This window comes from Phoca vitulina, unplaced genomic scaffold, assembly GCF_004348235.1.
Source record: "Phoca vitulina isolate PV1807 unplaced genomic scaffold, GSC_HSeal_1.0 scaffold41, whole genome shotgun sequence".
NCBI classification, from domain to species: Eukaryota; Metazoa; Chordata; class Mammalia; order Carnivora; family Phocidae; genus Phoca; species Phoca vitulina.
This window is the reverse complement of record NW_022589744.1, coordinates 2,984,319-2,998,339: the sequence shown is the minus strand read 5'-3', so window position 1 is coordinate 2,998,339 and position 14,021 is coordinate 2,984,319. Positions and strand designations below refer to the sequence as shown.

Below are 14,021 nucleotides of genomic sequence, written 5' to 3'. Positions count from 1 at the left end.
CCAAATAGAAATGTTGGAATTATAATTCTGAAGCTATTTCATATATGTTATAAAGCAAATAGATGGATAAATGTTATTAGGAACCAAAATTTTCACTGTGAGAAAAAAGAGATACAAATATAAAAGAAGACAAGGATAAACTTTGCAATATTAAATTTGAATCAGCAATATCAGTATGACCTCATAATTTTAAAAAACATTATTCTTAACTTTCTTCATTGAAAGGGCCTAGAAATAATGACACTCAATAGCAGTGAACACACCTAGTACCCAGATTTTGATTTCTAAAATGAACCAGTGCTTGAAGAAATGGCTTATCCCAGTCTGGGGCAGGGAAAGTACAAGGTGAGTTTGGGACATTTTATGGTGCTAGGAAACAAAGAATTACTTGAAGACTGGTGAGGTCATGTGAAAAGGACAGATGGTGGCTTGAACTGGACTCCCACTGGCTAAATTTGAGACAAACTGAATATTAAGTATTGATGGTAATAGATCATAACACATTAAAATTAAAAATTTATAGTGTTAATCAGAAAAGTAAATAGTTGAGGCTGCTGGTAGGGGAAGGAGGTGGAGAAAGTTTACTTTTTTACAGAAGCTATGTAATAAATGTAGAAGGAAAGACAGAAAAATCACCATTTTGTGATTTTTGTAATCCCCAGTATAATAATTGATTGAGGCAGGATCATCAATGGATTCTAAAATGTTGGGTGGAAGATTGTTGAGCAGGATATTGTTGGGGAATGGATATTCACTACATAACCAGGTAATCAAATTTAGTTTCATTAATACGGGATAATTTGATATTATTTTCTTCCTGTTATAATGCAAGAAGACATATACATCAACTGTGTAGTATTTATTTCTGCTAAAAATGATTTACCCAAGTTGATGAAACAATCAGCCAAATCTCGAGTATGACTGGTCTGGACTCAAACCAAAAGTCAATGTCATTAAAAGTTAGAAAAGGAGGGAGGAATCAGGGGAAATGTTCCAGATGAAAGAGACCTAATCAAAATGCAGAGCAGGAGCCTTAATTAGGGAAAAAGAGAACAACAATAAATGACATTTTGAGTGACAATTGGAGAAAATAGAATATCGGCCATATTTTATATAAAATTACGGTATTATGATTAATCTTATGGTATAATAATGGTATGGAGAATAATTTTAGGAGACACATGGGGTGAACAAGGAGAAAAGGTGGCAGAATGTTGACAATTGGTGAATCTAGCTGAAGAGTGTACAGGTATTTATTGTACTATCAACTTTCTTGTAGATTTGAAAATCAAGTTAAAAAGTTGTGGGGAAACTAAGTAGTAATCAATTAAGATCTGCCTGAATAGTTCGTGCTACTTGTGCCGCTGTGTTAGCATTATTATATTAATTTGTTTATAAATTGACCCTTATGACTTGGGTTTATAGATTTATACAGTGACAGATTTATCTTTTGACAGGTGCTTTGGAGCACTATGTTAATTCCCTGGATCTGGTAAACAAGAGACTACCTTATGGCCTTGCTCAGATTGGAGTGTGTTTTCATCCTGATACTAAGCAGACATCTGATGGTGTTAAAAGGTACCAAAAAATGGCAAATAACTTGGCCTTGTATTTAATCAAGAACCAGTCACTTTCACTTTAGGATAGATTATATAATCTTCAAGTAAGTAACTATCTGATATTTCTGCTATCCAAAGAATCGGTGAGAAGACTGAGGCTTCACTGGTTTGGTTTACTTCAGCAAGAACTGCAGGCCAGTGGCTTGATTTCTGGTTACGTCATCGACTCCTGTGGTGGAGAAAGGTATACCCTTAATTTACGAATTAATAGGTGAAGTGTCTTAGTGTGTCAGAGATAATACTTCTCTACAATAAATGAAATTTTATTGATGTGGGGCTGTTATGTTTGTAAGAGACAGCTCTAATCAGTAAGTACAAATAAAAGCCTCTTTGTAATGATTTTCATTGTTCCATATAAAAAGTTACTTTGTTAAAAAATATCTGTTGATGTCTCTCTTGCTCAGAAGCTTTTGTCCATAAGCCTTTGCATTCGGGTAGAGTTCAGATGCCTCACCTGGCATTCCTGGCTGGTATAGAGTTTGACCTTTGCACACCCTTAAAGCTTCAACCTTTGCTCACTGCCTCCGTCCATGAACTCTCCATATTTGTCAAGATGGTTCTGTGATTTATCATCAAGTTTTAGTACATGCTGAAGAGGAAAGAGTGGGTATTTGTGGCTCACCATTGTCTTGCTTTTCTCCAATTCTTAAAATCCCCAAACACCCACTCAATTAAGTGGAATAATTACAAATAATCACACTCTTCACAGAGGATAAGAATGGTGAGTATACACTTTCTTCTCTATCCCTCTTAGTTTATGGTCACCTTCCCTTTTTATTAACTGGCCAAAAAAAGCTAGATCACTCCAGCAGTTTTTCTCTGTAGTTCTTTCAGGCTAAAAACAGTATTTTTAGCAATACATTTGCTCATATTTAACTGAACTTCATAGTTTTTATATGGGACCTGACCAGTTTCATTCAGTTGCTACATAAAAGTCTCAGGCAACTTTACTTTTAAACATTTAGTTTCATAAATTAATAAAACAAACTTTCTTGGGGTGCCTGGGTGGCTCAGTCGTTAAGCGTCTGCCTTCGGCTCAGGTCATGGCCCCAAGGTCCTGGGATTGAGCCCCTCATCGGGCTCCCTGCTCAGCGGGAAGCCTGCTTCTCCCTCTCCCACTCCCCCTGCTTGTGTTCCTGCTCTCGCTGTGTCTCTCTCTGTCAAATAAATAAATAAAATCTTTAAAAACGAACAAACAAACTTTCTTTTCCAGTTTGCTGTGAGTCCATCTAACTTCAGCAGCAGTGATTGTCAGGATGAAGAGGGACGAAAAGGAAACCACCTTTATTACAATTTCCCATGGGGAAAGGAGCTAATAGAGACCCTGTGGAATCTAGGAGACCGTGAACTTTTACACATGTGTCCTGGAAATGAGTCTCAATTACACGTATGTTTTACTTTAAGCTCCTATCCATCCTTTACCCATATTCTCTAACTGATCATTTCTTTTCTTTTTTTTTTTTTTTAAGATTTTATTTATTTTTCAACAGAGAGAGAGAGACAGCGAGAGAGGGAACACAAGCAGGGGTAGTGGGAGAGGGAGAAGCAGGCTTCCCGCTGAGCAGGGAGCCCGATGCGGGACTCGATCCCAGGACCCTGGGATCATGACCTGAGCCGAAGGCAGACGCTTAACGACTAAGCCACCCAGGCGTCCCTCTAACTGATCATTTCTGAAACCATTTGAGAACGGGTTGCAGACATGAGGCCCCATGACCTCTTAATACTGCAGTATGTATTTCTGAAGTGCAAGGACAGTCACTCAGGGTGCCCCGTGGGTGCAAAGTTTTAGAAGCCATGTGGATGGATAGAATTGTGGCTGAGCCCTATGCTGACCCATTCTTGAGCGGTTCCAGCTTTGAATGTTTAGATTTTCTGACTGGCCACAGCTGGAGTTTTATGTGCTATTTGGTGACTAATACAGTCTTCTCAGTGAAGAAAGGTATTTGGAACTTGAAAATAATTAAAACATAGTAGTTCTCCTGGGTGGCTCAGTTGGTTAAGCGACTGCCTTCGGCTCAGGTCATGATCCTGGAGTCCTGGGATCAAGTCCCACATCGGGCTCCCGGCTCAGCGGGGAGCCTGCTTCTCCCTCTGGCCCTCTCCCCTCTCATGCTGTTTCTCTCTCTCTCAAATAAATAAATAAATAAAATCTTTAAAAAAAAAAAATAAATAAAATAAAAAAAATAAAACATAGTAGTTCTCATCTTATTAGAGAAAGTAGATTAATTTTAAATACAAATAAGATAACTAATAAAAAATTAAAAAGGTTATTTATGAATATTTTCCCATAACCCCAACACCATCACATTTTATTTTGCGATATTCAGCTCTCATATGAAACTTAACTTGGTTATCATAGTCATTATAGTTAAATAGTCATTATCATAGTTAAAAACCAATCAATCTTGTGACTAGGAATTTAATTTTCTTTTAAGTTCATTAATTTTTTTAGTAGTCTACACCCAACTCACAACGCCAAGATCAAGAGTCGCATGGTCTTCTGACTGAGCCAACCAGGCACCCCAATCTTATAACTAGGAATTTAAAGACAATCTCTTTGTCATGGCTGTTAGTCTCTTATTTTGTTCATTATTGTGGTAACTTTCACTGTCTCAATGAAAAACTTTATTTTGCAGAGTTTTACTCTCTGTTAAATTGTTGCTCTTCCATTTCCACAGTTCTCAAAATTGTTCATCATTAGTTGACATAATAAAGTGTTATAAAATAATAAATAGAATTCCTGCCATTTTTTTTTAAGGAAGGTTTCGTTTTTTTTTTTTAAGATTTTATTTATTTATTTGACAGAGAGAGACATAGCGAGAGAGGGAACACAAGCAGGGGGAGTGGGAGAGGGAGAAGCGGGCTTCCTGCGGAGCAGGGAGCCGGATGCGGGGCTCGATCCCAGGACCCTGGGATCATGACCTGAGCCGAAGGCAGACACTTAACAACTGAGCCACCCAGGCGCCCCGAATTCCTGCCATTTAATATGCTTTTTTGAAAGGCTTCTTAGGCTATTTTGTATTTGTTTTTAGTAAATTTTTTTTTTTTTTAAAGATTTTATTTATTTATTTGAGAGAGAGAGAATGAGAGAGAGCACATGAGAGGGGGGAGGGTCAGAGGGAGAAGCAGACTCCCCGCCGAGCAGGGAGCCCGATGCGGGACTCGATCCAGGGACTCCAGGATCATGACCTGAGCCGAAGGCAGTCGCTTAACCAACTGAGCCACCCAGGTGCCCCTTTTTTTAGTAAATATTACAGTTAACATCTAAATATATTCTTGGAGGGATTTTTAGAGAGTGGTAAAGCAGATCAGTAAAGTCTGAAGAACAGAGTTAGGATAGAAATTCATTCTGGATGGTATGAGAAATCAGATATTTTAGCTAGTAAGAGTTGCCATTGGATATCTCTGCATCCTTGGATATGAAATTTTCAAAGAATTAGAAAACAATAGGTGCACCAGGCTGGCTCAGTCTGTAGAGCATGTGTGCGACTCGATTGATCTCTGGGTTGTGAGTTCAAAGCCCCATACTGGGCGCAGAGATTACTTAAAAATAAAATCTTAAAAAAAAAAAGAAAACCTTAAAGTCTTCTTAATATTTAAATATGATTTAGTCTTTTTTTATATTCAAATGGCACCACAGTAGCTTGCAGCGCCTCAGAGTTATATTAAGTATCAGTTCTATAAATGTGTAAAAGACATCAACTAATAAAGTTAGAATAGAATCCCAGATTTCAGGAAGTGTACTGCCCTTTTTTAAAATTTAAAATCAATTAATTAACATACAGTGTATTATTAGTTTCAAAGGTAGAATTCAGTGATTCATCAGTTGCATATAACACCAGTGCTCATTACATCAAGTGCCCTCCTTAATACCCATCACCCAGTTACCCCATCCCCCCACCCACCTCCCCTCCAGCAACCCTCAGTTTGTTTCCTAGAGTTAAGAGTTTCTCATGGTTTGTCTCCCTCTCTGATTTCATCTTATTTTAAGAGTATTGCCTTTTGAGGACAAATTTACATTAATCTTTACAGTACCATATGCCATTAAAATGGGTTTAAATGCCAATACAGGGGCGCCTGGGTGGCTCAGTTGTTCAGCGTCTGCCTTCGGCTCAGGTCATGATCTCAGGGTCCTGGGATCAAGCTCCACGTCAGGCTCTCTGCTCAGTGGGGAGCCTGCTTCTCCCTCACCCTCTGCCCCCCACACATGCTCACATACTTTCTTTCTCTCTGTCTCAAATAAATAAATAAAATATTTTTTAAAAAGGGGCGCCTGCATGGCTCAGTCGTTAAGCATCTGCCTTCGGCTCAGGTTATGAACCCAGGGTCCTGGGATCAAGCCCTGCATCGGGCTCCCTGCTCAGCGGGAAGCCTGCTTCTCCCTCTCCCACTTCCCCTGCTTGTGTTCCCTCTCTTGCTGTCTCTCTCTGTCAAATAAATAAATAAAATCTTTAATAAAAAAAGCCAATACATATGTGTTAATGAAGACTATGCTTGATCATGGATAATTAATAGAAGTTGAGGATTGACAAATTGTTTTTTTAAGTATTAGAGAATTACATGAATGTTCAGATGACTGTGATGATAGGAAAAAAAGAAAGAATGAAGGTAGAACTGTTTATATGCAAAACCTTTTAGATTTTTATGATTGACATTGAAAAAAATTTGAGGTGATTATCAGTTTAAAAGAAAGGCAATAATAAGTCTGTTTATCAATCCCTGATTTATATCATGCATTATAGTATATTTTATATTCTTAATTATAGCCTTAAAGTAAATACCCCAAACCGGGTTTTTAAAAGAGGTTTGCTTATTATAAAAACTTTACATTTCCAGAGATTATACTCCAAACCCCTATCCCTAACCATACCGGTTTTTTTCTCTAAGGGCCCTGCTGAACTTTTATTATAATATTATCCTCTTCATTATAATGCTCACCTAGGGACCATTGGAAAAATAGTGATGCTGAGGTCCCACTCCCATCCAGGTAGTTCAGAATCTCTGGGAGTGGGGCCCAAGCATAAAACCTTTACATTTTAAAATTCAAGGCTGTTCTAATACATAGCCAGTTGAGACTCACTGATCTAAACCCTGATCTCCCTGAGAGCAGGGAATAGGTCATAACCATTTTTGTGGGCCCAGTGCCTAGCACAGGGTTTGCCCGGAGTGGATGCTTTGTTGAATGAATTTGTAAGTTTGTGTTCTGATTCTATAAGTCTGTAGTTTTAAGAGAGAGCTCTGCTAACAGATTCTGTATTTTTGTTCTACTTTTCTGTGAAGGGCCGAGATGGACGAAAAAATGTGGTTCCATATGTTTTATCTGTTAATGGAAATCTGGACCGAGGTGTGCTGGCTTACCTCTATGATTCTTTCCAGCTCACAGAGAACTCCTTTACAAGGAAGAAGAATCTTCATAGAAAGGTGCTTTTGATATTTCAGAGATAAACTTGGGAAACTAAAAATACATGTTTTTCTATCATATGTTAGTGGGCTTGGTTTTTTAACACAAACTGAATAGTAAATTTCTTTCCATGCAGGTTATTTTACATTTTTCATTTTTTAGAATCTGGCCACAGGAGTAATAAGCAGGTTCTCACAGAATAGAACAAGGCATTCCTATTGGGTAATCTCAGAGGCATTTCTCTTGGATCCTGGCAGACAGGTAGAGAGCAATCTCTGATTCTTAGCCCCTGAGCCTTTCCCTCAGTGGCTTCCATTTATTTGTATCAGAGTGTTAAGCAGGACTATGTCAGACTAGCAAGACTTGTGAGATTGACCTCTCTGCTTCTAGTCTGACCCCAAGTGGCTATTCACTAGATCACAGGAGCTATCTTTGGGCCTGGGTCAAGGACATGTTTATGGGCCCACAATCAAGAGAGAAGAGGGACTGAAGCTATAGGAAAGAAAATAAATGCCTAAAGGAGCGAGATTTTGGAAGAAACATGAAGGGTCAAAACAGGATCAAGAACACCAGTGGAGGGATTGGTCTTGAAAAGGAGTTATTTGAAAAAGCACAGAGGAGAGAAATGATGGTATAGATACAAATAGGCTACCAGGGCTGGTTAGCCTTTGAAGGAAGTTTTCCTCATATCCTTTATTTTCTTAGGGAATTAGAAAGCAGGATTATTAGCTTAAAATGTGGAGGAGTAGAGGTTTAAGTGGCAAGAATTTATTCATATTCCCCTTGAATGTGAAAGGGAGCTGCCCCAAATCAAAAGTTTCAATATGTTGAGTCCTCAACTGGGTTTGGAAACCATGAATTTGTAGTACCACTTTGCATAGCTGAGTGATTTATTATGCAGTGTTCATTTAGCCTGATATGCCCATAAAGAAAGTCGCATTATAGAATTGTTCTAGGGCTTGGAATTTATAGGATATATAGCAAACGAGGGATCCTTTCTTTCTCTCATAGCCCACATCCAAATCATCAGCAAAAACCATTTGACTCTGTCTTCAAAATATATCCTGAATCTGACCATTTCTTACCACTTGCCCTCCTTCCACTCTGATCTAAGCCACCACCATCTCCTCCCACTAGCACTGAGTGGCCCTTTTAAAAGGTACATGTTACTTGGCCCTGCTGCTCCGAACACTCCACTAAGCTCCTTGTTTCCTTCAGAGGAAAAGGCAAAGCCCCTAAAGTGTTTTACAAAACCCTTCCCTTTTGACCTCTTCCTCCACCTCTCACCTTACTCATTCTGTTCCAATAGCACAGACCCCTTTGCTGTTTCTAGAAAATGTCAGTCATGCTTCCAGCTCAGAACTTTGTCATTTGTTCTCCCCTTTGCCTGAAATGCTCTCCCTCCAGGATCCAGAACCACCTTTTAAGTCTTCGGTCAAATGTCACCTCAGAGAGACCTCTTACCACCTTATTTAAAATTGCAAACAGTCCTCTCCAACCCACCCCTCTCCAGCACTTCCTATCTCCTCCCCCGCTTTTTTAAAGCACTTAACCACCTTCAAATATATTATTTACTTGTGTATTATCTCTGTCCCCACCATGAGGGGCAAGGAGTTTTGTCCCTAGTATCTGGAGCTGTTCCTGGCACCAAGGAGCCATTCAGATGTTGGTTGAGTGGATGGATGAATAAGAAGAGTGGTAGGTTTTGGCAAGAGAAAGTTCAATTGATGAGTCCCATGGCTGGGGCTGGGTAGGGAGGGCAGTGATACCCGGAAGGGGCATCTGGATTGAGGGAAAATGGAGTTGTCAGAAAACGGGAGAGTATCAAGTGAACTTACTTCTGCAGAACATCTAGTGGAGAAATCAATGAGCAGCTAGATAATAGCCAGCTGAGTACATCATTACATGAGTGATGACCTCAGCTAGCTTCCATTTTCACACAAAATTTTTATGGTTTAAGAAGTTCCATGTTTGATAGTGCTTGTGTTATATTTAAACAAGATGTGCTATCCTTCCCCCCCCCCTCTTTAAATTGCTTTAGGTACTTAAACTTCACCCTTGTTTAGCCCCTGTTAAGGTTGCTTTGGATGTGGGAAGAGGCCCAACGGTGGAATTAAGACAGGTGGGTTAAATGAATTTTAGTATCATGATTTTAATTATAACCATTACATCAAATAAATGAGTAACTACCGTTTAAAATTTTTATTCAATTGCTTTTTTAAAAATTTAATTAAATAGCTGTGGATAAATACTATGGTTTATTATAGATAATTTGAAGCATAGTATATAAAAGAAGCTGCATACAGCTCAGTGATTTTGCTGTTAAAGTCATGCTTACTCATAGTTGCCTTTTTCAAATGAGTATGCATAGTTTTGGTAACCAAATATTCGTACAGATGTCTAGTGAATTATTTCTTGCCCACTTACATTTTTAACCTAACACTTTTGATACTTATTGGTATAAGCACAGGTTCTAGATCTATACCTTATTTTGGTTCTTCTAATCTATCTGGTCTAATTAAACACTCTTGAGAAGCCAGGAGGGTGGTTTTAGTTTCTTTCCAGACACCCGTTTAGCAGTCATGCTGGGTCCTGGGTGACTCAGACCCACCCAGCACCTGAGTGAGGACACTAGCAAGATTCACCCAGCTTTCTAAGGCTCCTGTGGAGAGGTCTGGGAAGGTGGGGATAGTGCACTCAGGGGAAGGGAAGGTAGTGGTTTAATTTCCACTTTTCCCCCTGGGGTTGTGGCAGCCTCCCCAAGACCCTTGTAGTAGAAGGTCCTTGGGTTTTTGTTTTGTTTTGTTTTGCTTGAAGGACAAAAAAGAACTCTGCTCCCTAAATTTTTGCCATTGCAATTGCAGGTCTTGTTTTGTTTTGGTTTTGTTTGCGTATAAGAACACAGTAGTATTTTGTCCCTTGGGTGTTTTTAATTTACCGAAAGAGAGTATGTTGTAAATCTCATTCTGTTTTTAACTTTTTTTTCCCTCAGTGGTAGCATAGAACTTTCTGGGCTATGCAAGGGGTTTTGCTGGTTATATACATGGAGATGGAATTTCTGGATAAAATGGACACATATCCTTAATTTCACTATTGTCAGTGAGATTGTCTCCAGATTGGCTGCACCTGTTTGTATTCTCATGGTGTGGGGGTTCTCATTTCCTTACTCAGGCCGGAGCTACTTCTCTTCTACCTCGCAATAGGAAGAGCAGATGTTTTTGTTGTCAACCACTAACTTTTTAAAATAAAATCCACAATGATGTTTATTTTTCTCTGTTAACTTCTTAGACTTATTAATATTTATATTCTCACCTATCCCCAAAATATCAAGTACCTTCACACTCATTGGTCTTTCCCTGGGAACTTGTTAGAAATGCACATTGTTGGTCCTCACCCCAGAGCTGCTGAATCAGAGACTCTGGTAATGAGGCAGAGCAACCTGTGTTTGACAAGCCCTCCAGGGGATTCCAATATCCGCTGAAGTTTGAGAAACAGTGCTGCATGCCCTGCCCCACCCACCACGGCCACCCTCCCCTGCTGGGCCATTTGGTGTTGTCTGGAGACATTTTTGATTGTTGCAAGTGGGAACGGGAGTGCTATAGGCATCTCAGGGAGGCCACGGATGCTGCTAAATATCCTAACGTCAGCAGTGTGGAAGGGGAGAAATCCTGCTCTAGAGTTTTAGCTCTGGTTTGTTAAGGGTATTTAAAATTTTTGCTTTGGGAGCACCTGGGTGACTCAGTCATTAAGCGTCTGCCTTCGGCTCAGGTCATGGTCCCAGGGTCCTGGGATCGAGCCCCACATCGGGCTCCCTGCTCCTTGGGAAGCCTGCTTCTCCCTCTCCCACTCACCCCTGCTTGTGTTCCCTCTCTCTCTGTGTCTCTGTCAAATAAATAAAATCTTAAAAAAAATAAAAATAAAAATTTTGCTTTGTTTTGCCTCACCATTGCTTGTGAAGAAAACAGTAAAGTTTATTATGTATTATTGTAAAATATGTATATGTATTATGTAAAATATTATGTAATATTACTCATTATTCTGTATTTCCAGTCAGGCTTTGTGTCCAGCATTCCCACTAAAACCAATCATTCTCTTCTTGAAATGTTTTCTTTAGTTGGCTTCAGAACACCACTCTCCTCGTTTTCCTCATACTTGTCTGGCTACTCCTCCTTTGTTTCCTTTACTGGCTCTTTCTTCTCTTCCTGAGGTGGTGGTGTAACCCTGGGGCTCAGTTGCCAGCTCTCAGATGAGCTCACAGTTAGCACGGCCCTTTGCACTTACTGCTTTTCTCTGACAGAATCTGTTTTGGTTTTGTTCCTGTTTTGAAGGGTAATGATGATGATAAAAATGCTTATATCTGTTATAAAATTTTCTCTTAGGGAAGATTTGCATTTCGTATTTAGCTTTGCAGTGCTTAATTTCTTCATTTTCAGAGGAACTATGCAATTTATAAGTATACAGTTATGAATTGTAAACAATATGATCACATAACTATAAGAATTTATGCCTCGTGTTAAGGACTGAAAAAAGTGATTTGTGGTTTCACAAAAACAGGGTAGTCATTCTAGCTACTTTTACTTCGTTCATATTTGAACTGTTTGTATTTTTTTCCTCAGGTCTGTCAAGGGTTATTTAATGAATTACTAGAAAATGGAATTTCTGTGTGGCCTGGTTATATGGAAACTGTGCAGTCCTCATTTGAACAACTTTATTCAAAGTAAGATTGTCTTGTCACTAAAATATGTATGTTCAGAGTTTTTGATCATATGTTTCTTTACGAGTAATAGAAATCTCTTCTAAATATCCTTCTAAATAAATGTAAATATATATATATAAAAAATACAATTTAAAATTATTCCTAACTTTCCCATTTATACCCCATACCCCTAGTTAATTGCTACAGCAGGGAACAATATTCATTGGTATATTTGAGCACATATTATGTGCAAGTTCAAGACTTAATGTCATGTAGTATGTGCACCTGAGTTTATCATTTTATCAGGGATGCAATTATGTATATATGCATTTATTGAATCAGGATTGAGGGAACACGAATGGAGTGCCTTTTCCTTGTTGGTGCTGTGGTTCATTCTGAGGCTGAGTGGAAGATAATTCCATCCCAGACAAAGGACAGAGAACTAGTTTCAGTGATCACCTCTATTTACCCAGTTGCTCCAGACTGATACCTGGATTTATTGTCCTTAACTCCTTCCTCTTCCTTTCTCTCCATCCCAGTTCATCACTAAATGTTGTCAGCCTGCCTCTTAAATAGTATCAGATCCATCTCTTTCCATCCTCACTGCACTACCCACATTAAAGTCACCAGTGTCTTTTGGCTGGATTCTTTTTTTTTTTTTTTAAGATTATTTATTGATTTATTTGAGAGATAGAGCATGAGTGGGGGCGGGGCAGAGGGAGAGAGAGAAGCAGGCTTCCCACTGAGCAAGGAGCCTGATGTGGGGCTTGATCCCAGGACCCCGAGATCATGACCTGAGCCGAATGCAGAGACGCTTAACCGACTGAGCCACCCAGGTGCTCCTTCTGGCTGGATTCTTGTAGTAATCTCCTGATTGATCTTCTGTCTCCAGCCTTAGCCCCTGCTATTTCATTAACTTCCATTTTTGAAGTAATCCATTCTTCCCTCCTTTGCGTTTATTTTGTTACCTTCGTAGCTTTTTGTGTTGAATATCTATCTTTTGGCTGAAAAGTTGGGAAACTTTATGTTTTTCTCTTCAGTTCTCTAGTAGCTTGTTAAAATCACCTTTCAGATGATGTCAGAGGAAAAATAAGTTTCTATAGATAAAGCAATTAATGGTTTCATTATATATAAAACAAAGTGGTGGTGCTTGAACTCTCCAGTCCTTGAGTTCTAAAATCTTATCCTTTGAGTCATTTAAGGATAATTGAGTGAACATTATCAAGTTAGAGTTGTCTTTTGAATGGTAAAGGCTTTATTATCCCAGGATATTTTTAATGAAATATTTATTAAGCGTACCTACTATGGTTTTTTTTTTTTTTTTTTTTTAAAGATTTTATTTATTTATTTGACAGAGAGAATGACAATGAGAGAGGGAACACAGCAGGGGGAGTGGGAGAGGGAGAAGCAGGCTCCCCGCGGAGCAGGGAGCCCGATGCGGGGCTCGATCCCAGGACTCTGGGATCATGACCTGAGTTGAAGGCAGACGCTTAACGACTGAGCCACCCAAGCGCCCCGCTACTATGGTTTTTTTAAAAGGATTTTTAAAAAAGATTTTATTTATTTATTTGGGGAGGGGGTTGCATGCGCGTGCACATGCAAATAGGGGAAGGGAGAGGGAGACAATCTCAAGCAGACTTCACACTGAGTGCGGAGTCTACTGCAGGTTCGATCACACGACCCTGAGATCATGACCCAAGCCAAAACCAAGAGTCTGTTGCTCAACTGACTGAGCCACCTAGGTGCCCCCACACTTAACTGTGTTTTATGCACTTTGATAACAGCAGTAAACAAGACAGAAAAATTTCCTGTTCTTACGAAGCTTATATTCTAGTAGGACAAAGTAGACAGTAAACAAGTAAATAGATAAATAATTTCTGACGGAGTCCTACAAAGAAAACAGACAATGAGATCATGTATCTTGGGTAAACAGAAAGAAGGCCAGTGTGGATATATTCAGTTATTGCTGAACTAGAAATGATAAGTTAGCATTCTAAGTTATATATTAAGTAAGCATGATTTTGGTATAATTTGTTGTATACAAGATCTTTATCAGAGTAGTATTGTAAGAGACTTTAGTCTAAAGTAATGTTTCTTGGATTATATACAAGTACCAAAAGTCTGAGATTATTCTGAGGTTCATCTATAATTTCACTGCAAATGATGTGTTGAGGTACAGTGTTTATTTCTTAGATTTTACTTTCTTTTATGATTTTTCATCTATTACAATAAGTCAGAGAAACTTCCTGAGAAATTTACTTTGAATATGGTTCAGAAACTTTAAAAAAAGTGTTTTTTGGTCCAA

General features: G+C 38.9%; 1 protein-coding gene across 3 annotated transcripts in view; it reads left to right on the top strand.

Annotated features, from left to right (window-relative positions):
- The window catches only part of POLG2 (DNA polymerase gamma 2, accessory subunit), a 29,023-nt gene that overhangs the window by 3,115 nt on the left and 11,887 nt on the right, over positions 1 to 14,021 (top strand). For all 3 annotated transcript variants that reach the window (XM_032429648.1, XM_032429649.1, XM_032429650.1), the window contains exons 2-7: positions 1,458 to 1,578; positions 1,698 to 1,803; positions 2,833 to 3,006; positions 6,900 to 7,040; positions 9,062 to 9,142; positions 11,637 to 11,737. In XM_032429648.1, coding sequence (XP_032285539.1) covers positions 1,458 to 1,578; positions 1,698 to 1,803; positions 2,833 to 3,006; positions 6,900 to 7,040; positions 9,062 to 9,142; positions 11,637 to 11,737 — 724 coding nt within the window. The remainder of the gene's footprint in view (positions 1 to 1,457; positions 1,579 to 1,697; positions 1,804 to 2,832; positions 3,007 to 6,899; positions 7,041 to 9,061; positions 9,143 to 11,636; positions 11,738 to 14,021) is intronic.